Source organism: Leguminivora glycinivorella, chromosome 2 (genome assembly GCF_023078275.1).
Source record: "Leguminivora glycinivorella isolate SPB_JAAS2020 chromosome 2, LegGlyc_1.1, whole genome shotgun sequence".
NCBI classification, from domain to species: domain Eukaryota; kingdom Metazoa; phylum Arthropoda; class Insecta; order Lepidoptera; family Tortricidae; genus Leguminivora; species Leguminivora glycinivorella.
The window spans coordinates 25,343,493-25,353,054 of NC_062972.1; the positions used below are offsets into that span (position 1 = coordinate 25,343,493).

The window sequence follows — 9,562 nt, forward strand, 5'->3', positions numbered from 1 at the left end:
ATGGCAAAAGAAACAAAAGCCGAAAGCGTTGACAGCTGGTGTTATGAAGACGAGTTGTCAATGCTTGAAGCAAAACGCAACGTCTTCTTTGAACTCGTCCAGGGTATTTATAAAAAGTCGCTAGTTGCCGATACAGATGCAGTGAGTCGCGAAAGTTTTCTTGACGCTGCTGACACTATCGACGAACTTCGGACGGAGTTCAAAGAGGTGGTAAATGAGTACAACCGCACGCTACTGAGGACTAAGACAGCTGCTGTCCCTAATTATCAGCCGCTCATAGCCTTTGAAGATTTGTACTGCCGCATCAGGAGAGTGGTCAAGCGACTGCAACCAGCCGCACCGCCGGCCTCTTCGTCGCCTTTATCGGTGGAGAGAGCTAGACCTTCTTTGCCAACGATGGAACTGGTAGCGTTTGATGGAGACATACGTAACTGGCCGCTGTTCTACGCTAGTTTTAAATCGAGAGTGCACGACAATCTGTCACTTACCGACGAGGAGAAGCTGTTTTATTTAATTGGGAAATTGTCACCAAAAGCTCAAGCCGTCTTTGCAGGCATAACTCCGAGCGCTGACAATTATCAGCTTATTCTAGATAGTCTACTTGACAGATTTCAAGATAAGCGCACTCTTGCCTCGACTTACATGGATCAAATGCTCAATTTGAAGATTAATGGTCCCGCTTCCTCGTCTAACTTCCAGACATTCATTGATAAGTTTGTGACAGCTGCGAATGCGCTTAAATCGCTTAAGCTGGATGATTTAAGCGATTTTATGCTTATGCATATAGCTTTAAAGAAGTTAGACCAGGAAACTCTTCGAGCATTTGAGATGCTGCATCGAAATACGAAGTTGCCTACATTTCGCGATCTGTCAGATTTCATGAAAAGTCAGTTTAGGATTTATCAAAACTCGCAACCATGTACCGCCGTCTCCGCCGCCGTAAATCCATCGCGCGAAAAAGGTGTTAAGTCGATTCAACCGCGTAGTGCCGCACCTAAACTACAAAGCTACGTTGCTTGCGCGAGCACTACTAAATGTATTTGTGACAATATTGTCCATGAACATTTATTCAAATGTCCTTCTTTCAACGACTTAACGTCTTCTGATCGCTTCAAACGCGCTAAAGAGCTTAAAGCATGTATTAACTGCTTAAGCATTAAACACCGCACCCGCGAGTGCAATTCCGAGGTGAAGTGTCGAGTTTGTCATCAAAAGCATCATACTCTGTTGCATTTTGACAAGAACAAGGATGAAAAAGCTACGACCTCTGATGAGTCAAATGCATCTACGAGCAACGCAGCTATTAAAACATCCTCGCCGCCGGAAGGCACGTCCTGTAACACGTCTATCGTGACGCAAGCACTTGCTGCCTCTAACAATAAAATGTCAAATCAAGACTCAGCATCTTCGTGTGACACGGTTTTGCTGTCCACCGCAAAGGTCATCGTTCGCGACAGTAAGGGTGAAACGCAGGTTATCAAATGTCTGCTTGACACCGCGTCCCAAAGTAACTTCATTACTGAAGAATGTTGTAGGCGCTTAGGTTTAACTTTTGATAGGAAACCAAGCTCTGTATTTGGCATTGGAAAAACCAAGAAAATTGTTAAAGGGAACGCAAACGTAAAAGTATTTTCGCGATTCGACGATAATGTCAACTTCGACGTTTCGAGTTTGGTGGTCGATCGCATCACCGACGACCTGCCGTCAGTGCCCGTGGACATGTCAGCACTGACACATGTTCATGGTCTCCCTCTAGCTGACGACACGTTGGATACGCCCGTCGCCATTGATGTACTGGTGGGTGCAACTATATTTCCACATTTGCTGCTGCCGCACATCGTCAAAAGCGAAGTGGACTATATGCCACCAGCTATACAGACGGTACTGGGGTATATTTTAATGGGTTCGGTGCCTGCTTTACAGCCACCGCGTAAATATACTTCAGCTTGTTGTACTTCCGTGGATTCCATGGACCACCTCCTCAAAAAGTTCTGGGAACTTGAGGAAGTATCCGCTCCGCCCGCTCAAAGCCAGGATGACTTTGAATGCGAGGAATATTTCCGCGCCACCACTACGCGCGACGCTAGTGGTAGATATACTGTGGCATTGCCTTTCCGAGATGACGTGTTCAAGCTCGGAGAGTCGCATTCGGCTGCTAAGAGGCGCTTTCTTTGTCTTGAAAGGAAGCTAGAGTCATCGAGTGTGTTACGTGCCGCCTATGACGATATAATTCGTGAATACGTCAGTAAGGGTTATATATCGGACGTGACTAACTCTCTCAACGCGAACACCTCTTCAGCCCTCGCATACATAATTCCTCATCATGCTGTCGTGCGTGAGGATAAGACCACTACCAAAGTTCGTATGGTCCTGGACTCGAGTAGCAAGACAACTACAGGCCTGTCGCTGAATGATGTCTTGCACTCAGGGCCCAATCTTCAAGGGGATTTATTTTCAATCCTCTTGAACTTTCGCTTATTCAAAATAGCGCTTTCAGCCGATTGTCGCCAAATGTTTTTACAGATTGGTGTTCGCGAATCGGACCGCCAGTTTCAACGAATCTTATATAGATTCCGCCCGGCAGATCCCATTTCGACATACGAATTTAACCGTGTGTGTTTTGGTATGAAGTCGAGCCCATATCACGCGCTCCGCGTCGTTCGCCAGCTGATTGCAGACGACGGACATAAGTTTCCAATGGCAACAGCGATCGCATCGTCCTGCACATACATGGATGACGTATGCTTCAGCATTATGTCAGATGATTCGCAACAGCAGGATGAATCTGTTGCTATCGCTGCGGCTAAGGAGCTTATTGACCTATTCAAATGCGGTCAATTTGATCTTGTCAAATGGACCTGCAACTCAGAGACCGTGCTACGTGAGATACCTGCTTCTCATAGGGCTTCCGTAGACTTGGAAATAGACCCAGGAGTCTCGCAAAAGGTCCTTGGCTTGTGTTGGAATAAATCTGGCGATTATTTCCATTTCAAGGTGACAGAGCCAGATCCAACGTGCACTAAAAGGACAATCTTGTCTGCAGTGGCTCGCCTATGGGATAACGTCGGCTTAGTAGCTCCAGTTGTCCTTTACGCAAAACTCCTCATACAGGAGCTTTGGTTGATCAAATGCGACTGGGATGAGACTCCCCCGACCCATATTGTAAATTTATGGGAACGATTTTGTTCTGAGTTGCCAAAATTGAATGAAATTCATATACCGCGTCATCTCGGGGTAGTACAAGGTTGTACTATAAACCTCTTAGGCTTCGGTGATGCTTCCGAGCGGGCATATGGAGGTGTAGTTTATCTTCAGGTCATAAACGGGAATGAAGTGACAGTTCGATTGGTGTGTTCCAAGTCGAAGGTCTCTCCCTTGAAGACAGTCTCTGTAGCGAGATTAGAGCTGTGTGCTGCTGTCCTCCTGGCAAAGCTCATGCGGAAGGTGCAAGATAATTTCGAGCCCCGTTACAACATTAACGAGATCTACGCCTTTACTGACTCGAAAGTTGCGCTCTGCTGGATTCAGTCATCACCACACCGCTGGCAAACATTCGTTGCCAATCGCGTTGTTAAGATAATTGAAGCTGTACCGGCCAGCTGCTTCCATCATGTGGCGGGCTTAGAAAATCCCGCGGATTGCTTGTCGCGTGGCCTGACGCCTGCTAAGCTTGTGGATCATCCTTTGTGGTTTACAGGACCGGCTTGGGCATCCAAGCATCCATCAGAATGGCCTTTAAGGGAGCTCGATCGAGAGTCCATCGGAGAAGTGCCGGAGCTTAAGCCTCTTGCACACGCTACTACTACGGATGTGTCAGAGTCACCACTTTATTCCCTCGCGCAGCGGATATCGTCGTGGTCTCGATTACTGCGCATCGTCGTATACGTGTACCGCATCCTTAATCCGAAACCGCTCCCCACGGCCCTTACCCGATCCGACTTAGAGTTTGCTGAAGGCAAAATTCTCTCATCGTTGCAAAACGAACATTTTTGTGACGATATTGAGAAAATTAAGAGCAAGAAATATTGCTCACCTGCTTTACAAAAGCTCAAACCGTTCTTAGACAAAGACGGTCTAATTCGTGTTGGAGGCAGGTTGACAAATACAGACTTGCAGTATTCTCAGAAGCACCCAATTGTGCTCCCGCGACGTGATCATGTAGTCAATATGATCGTTGACTACGTTCACAGAAAGCATTTGCATGCTGGTCCCGAGTCAATGATGACTATACTTAGGCTTCAGTATTGGATTCTGTCGGCTCGTCGTGTCATTCGCGACCGCATTGCCAAATGCAACACTTGTTTCAGAGCGAATCCACAATCGTCTTTTCCGCTCATGGCAGACTTACCGGGCTGTCGCGTGAATCAAGTGGATAAACCGTTTACGCATACAGGGTGTGATTATGCAGGCCCTTTGCAATATACGCCTACTCGTGGCAGAGGAGTGAAGAGTCGCAAGGCTTGGTTATGTATTTTCACTTGCCTCACTACGCGCTGTCTTCACATTGAGATAGCGACGGAATTGAGTACCGCCAACTTCATGGCTGCATTAAAGCGCTTTTTGGCACGCCGTGGTCCCGTCCAATGCATGTATTCGGACAATGGAACCAATTTCGTTGGCGCCAATTCTTATATGCGTGACCTCTACAAGTTCTTGGATGCTCATCGTCCACTTATAGAGATGGAACTAGCGGAGAACCGCATTGATTGGAAGTTCATCCCTCCTGCTTCTGCTCATTTTGGAGGCGCATGGGAGTCTATGGTGAAAATAGTAAAAAATCACCTTTTCAAGGTGATCGGTACGCAAATACTGACGTACGAAGAACTTCTAACGACGCTTGCTCAGATAGAAGCGCTCGTTAATTCCCGGCCCCTAACAGCCTTGAGCAGTGACCCCGCTGAGCCATCAGCTCTTACTCCTGCTCATTTTGTCCATACTGCTCCACTGTTGTCGTTACCTACTCCATTGGTCGAGTCAGGTAACTTACGTGAACGACATGCCCTCCTAGATAGGATAGTGCAGTCTTTCTGGCAACGATGGCGAGCAGAGTATCTGCATCAGTTGCAATCTCGAGCTAAATGGACAACGCCATCAGTTCCCATCGCAATTGGCACAGTAGTCGTCATTAAAGTAGATAATGCGCCGCCATTCTCATGGCCATTGGGTGTTGTAGACGCAGTGCATCCTTCAAAGGACGGCTCAACCCGCGTTGTTACTGTCAGGACAAGTAAAGGAAGTTTCGTCCGTCCTGTCGTGCGGTTGTGTCCTTTGCCTAACCAGTAATGGAATGGGTATTATGTTAGAATAATATTATTTTTTTCGCTATTATTTTACTCGAAGAAAAGGGTCATTATTTATTTATTTTATTTAGTACTTCTTTCCTTTAAAGGAACCCTTTAAAGCCGGGGAGAAATGTTCGCGCCCTTTTCATTCATTATCATTCATATCGTCCATCCCGCTCGCTCTTCCTTATGATAGGTTCAACCTCATTTTTAATTGTCATGTCACCCGCCTCTTTGCCAAACTTCTTAAAAAATATAAAAATACGTCAAGTGTCAATCCGCTAAAAGTCGTTGTCAATGGTGAATAAAAATATCCGCAACGAATTAAGTTATTAATTAATTATATTATAATAGAACGATTCGCGAGTGTGCAGTGCAAGGAAAGAGAGAACCAAGCTTTGCAAGGGTGGCCACCCGATAAACTCTCGAGACGACAACATCGGTGAGTTTGGCTCCCCATCAATCTCCATAATTTTATTTTCCGTTTTGTTTTATTTTATTACAATAGTTCGTTAGGAACTTCGTATCCGCAGGTCCTTCAACAATTATTGAGAACGACAATCTAGATAAGGGTCAATATCTATGCGGAAGTTGGGCGCTCTGGTAAAGATATACTTAATAAACGTTGTTAGCAATGAGGTTTCATAAAAATTCAGTTCATATTGTTCATAAGTCCTAGCTGACGTGCCCAAAATGTGCTCGAAAATTTAGCCATAAGATAGGGTACGCGAGCCACGTAAAGGCACACCAGAGAGTGGAACAGCAACACTCTCTTTCTTGAAATTGTCTGTTCCAGAACACGCAGTCGCTGTGGCCGAAATCGGCCATGACAGCATCATCATCATCAAGTCCTAACGCAAAACTGTTGTTTGAGAATTCTAGTTGATGTTATTACGAAAAATAACGCAAAAAGTATAGAAGCATAAAGCCAGATTAAATGTAAGCAGTCGACGTAGCCCACGTCAGCATCCCATTGAGAAAAAGAGCAAACCCTTTCACGTCAATTCCAAAAACTGAAGTTAAGTATTTCTTGAGAAGTTTATATTTCATCATTTGAGCATAAAGCGCGCATTTTTTATTGAATTAGTCGTTATCTCTTCATGATTGATGTTTCTTTGCAAACACGAAAACGTATATTTTTTAGATGCTAAAAACTATAGGTATCATTACGAATACATGAGCTTGCTTAAATAAAACAACCTAAATATAAGTATAACTGAAATAAAATAATAAGTAGTAATTTATTTTCACACAATTTAGCTAGATACTCTCTTTTGAAAATGACCTATACATTTTATGTAACAAAACCACTTTATTTGCCGACCGTACCCCGGTATAAAACTTCCTATTACCGCAAGCCGTTCGTGCGTCAACAGCCGTCTGTTGCAGACTCCTTGTTAACTTGCTGACCCTACGCTGCGGTGTAGGAAATGTGTGCCTATAGCAAACTAAATTATGGGATATTATGTAAAGTCTGCTGTATGAAGACGGGACAAAATATTTTTCACCACACCAACTCATAAAGGCATTCTTTGCGATTCGAAAACGGATAGCAAAATTGCATTTTATCCACAAGGGTGCAAAGTAACACAAATTTTAACTTGATTGTTGTCTTAAGCGGGCAGGTAGATTTTAGCTATAAATGATGATTTTGGACCATAAATATTGAATAAATTGATGGATTTGATTTAGTTTCATGTTTTATACTCATTATTTTGTTCGTGTTGGTGTGGTGAAAAATTGTGTGTTTTACTCGGTGGCAAAGTTTGTTTAACCTTCGTGCCTTGAAACCCTCGCAACGCTCAAGATTCTACTTTTTGAACCAGTGCTAATGAGGTGTAGGTACACACACACATACGTACTTAGACCACCCACGAAGGATAGGTATATAGGTTGCATCAGCTAACCTTGGCCTACATTGTACATTTCCAATAACCTTGTAATGCACCTGCATCTGTAATCCGATATACCTGTAACTTGATATTATTTGCATTTAATTATAATTCTATTTTCTATTAAACTATGTCAAGGCTAATCTTACACGTGGCTGCACATGAACAAAGAACTAACATAGTATATAAGGGAAACCATTTTCCTTCAATAATGAATTCTATACTGGACAGTCGCGCCTTTCACTACTCTCCCGTAACGCCTCTAACGCCGCACACTTCATGGCGACCCTTGCCAGTCGGGCTGCTCGAGGCAACCCTAGTGCGACCCTCCGTCGCCGTAACTAAACCGCGCCGCGTGAGCCACATCTTAACCAACACCACCGCACAACATGGGCAGCGCATGCACTAAGGACGAAAAGAAAGAAGAAATCATAATAGCGCAGAACGGAGCCTCCAACAGCGACCATACTAATCGAACGGACAGCGGTAGAATCACAATCTACTTGACTACAACTGTACTCGTGGTAATCGCCGTCATCTTCGCCTATGCGCTCTGGAAGAAAATACACAAGCATCTCACAAGAAAAATCGAGCATCAAGCAGTCTCCGCAGTGATGCGCAACGCCAGCAAAGGGCAGCAGAACGTTTAAAAAGAGCACCTACAAGCACGCGGTTCAATATTGGAATCTTTCGTTTGCTTGGGTATCAATATTGGCACGTGCGATTAAACAACAACTTTGCCCCCTTGTAAAACAAATAACTATTCCAAAATTGTAATATTAAAGTAACAAAATAAACAGGGAATACAAATACGCAGTTTTTTTACGTAAATATGTTACTAATTGAACAGTTAAATCGACGTGTGAAAACTTAAAAAAAAACAAGTGTGCGGAAAACGTCCCACTTTGTCAATTGCTATAAAGCCGCTTTGTCAGTTTATTCATATAAAGATACAAGTAAATCTCGCCTTAATGGTAACCGACAAAGTGGGACGTTCACTCACAAATAAAAAATAAGTATTTAATAAAATATTTTGACTTATTCATCCCAGGCACTGTTAATAAATATATCTTGTTTTACAAGAAGAATATTGATTTATTTGCGTAACAAAAGAGGAATGGTTAGTATTAAGTCTACTAATTTTTCGTGATTCTGATTTTGAATTTGAACCGTTGTTACACAAAATCTACATACCTCCCCTTCTTGGTCTAGTCGTGCACTAGCAACTTTATTTCAGTAGGTAGACCTTTGAGTCGATTAGGAGGAGCACGAGGTTTAGGAGGTAGGTTTTTGAGTCGTCGGCAAACCGAACCCTCCTCAGAACATGTACACTTCTTTTTGCTGTGTACTTAACACAGCAAAGGAGATTGTACAAGTTTCTATTGGGTTGGCAACGCGCATGTGACACCCCTTGAGTTACCCCTAGGCTACGGTGACCGCTTTCCATCATTGCTTGCTTGCCACCGACGTAGTATAAAGAAAATAGGTATGAGAGTTTTGAATGATTCACGGTTATTTTCATTAGACTTAATTGACCGGGATATAATATTTATACCGTGACTACTTTTTAGGGTTCCGTAGTCAACTAGGAACCCTTATAGTTTCGCCATGTCTGTCTGTCCGTCCGTCCGCGGATAATCTCAGTAACCGTTAGCACTAGAAAGCTGAAATTTGGTACCAATATGAATATCAATCACGCCGACAAAGTGCAAAAATAAAAAATGGAAAAAATGTTTAATTAGGGTACCCCCCTACATGTAAAGTGGGGGCTGATTTTTTTTTTTCATTCCAACCCCAACGTGTGATATATTGTTGGATAGGTATTTAAAAATGAATAAGGGTTTACGAAGATGGTTTTTTGATAATATTAATATTTTCGGAAATAATCGCTCCTAAAGGAAAAAAAAGTGCGTGACCCGGGGTCTAACTTTTGAACCATATGTTTAAAAAATATGAAAAAAATCACCAAAGTAAAACTTTATAAAGAATTTCTAGGAAAGTTGTTTTAAACTTGATAGGTTCAGTAGTTTTTGAGAAAAATACGGAAAACTACGGAACCCTACACTGAGCGTGGCCCGACACGCTCTTGGCCGGTTTTTTGATTTTTGTCGAGCTCCCGATATTTCGACGCAGTTGCGTGCATCATATGTGATAACAATATACCGGTCAAAATAAGTCTAATGAAAATAAACAAGCAAGACATGGCATTTTAAATCTTTCTGAATCACTTTTCACACATTTTTCTTAAGGTGTTTTAAACATAAAGAGTAGACTTTTTTTAATTAGCCTCTTTAAGTGTCCCACTGCTGGGCAAAGGCCTCCCCTCGTTTTTTCCACTCGACTCTGTTATCAGCGTTTTCCTACCAGTTTGAGTAGAATGCGTCTAGG

The 9,562-nt window shown here is 43.1% G+C and overlaps 1 protein-coding gene across 1 annotated transcript; it reads left to right on the plus strand.

The window, feature by feature from the left end:
• On the plus strand, positions 1–6,137 carry LOC125239069. The gene is made up of 2 exons (XM_048146541.1): positions 1–4,978; positions 6,079–6,137. Exons 1-2 carry the CDS (start codon positions 1–3, stop codon positions 6,135–6,137), a joined length of 5,037 nt encoding a protein of 1,678 aa, XP_048002498.1.
• The last annotated feature ends 3,425 nt before the right edge of the window (positions 6,138–9,562 follow it).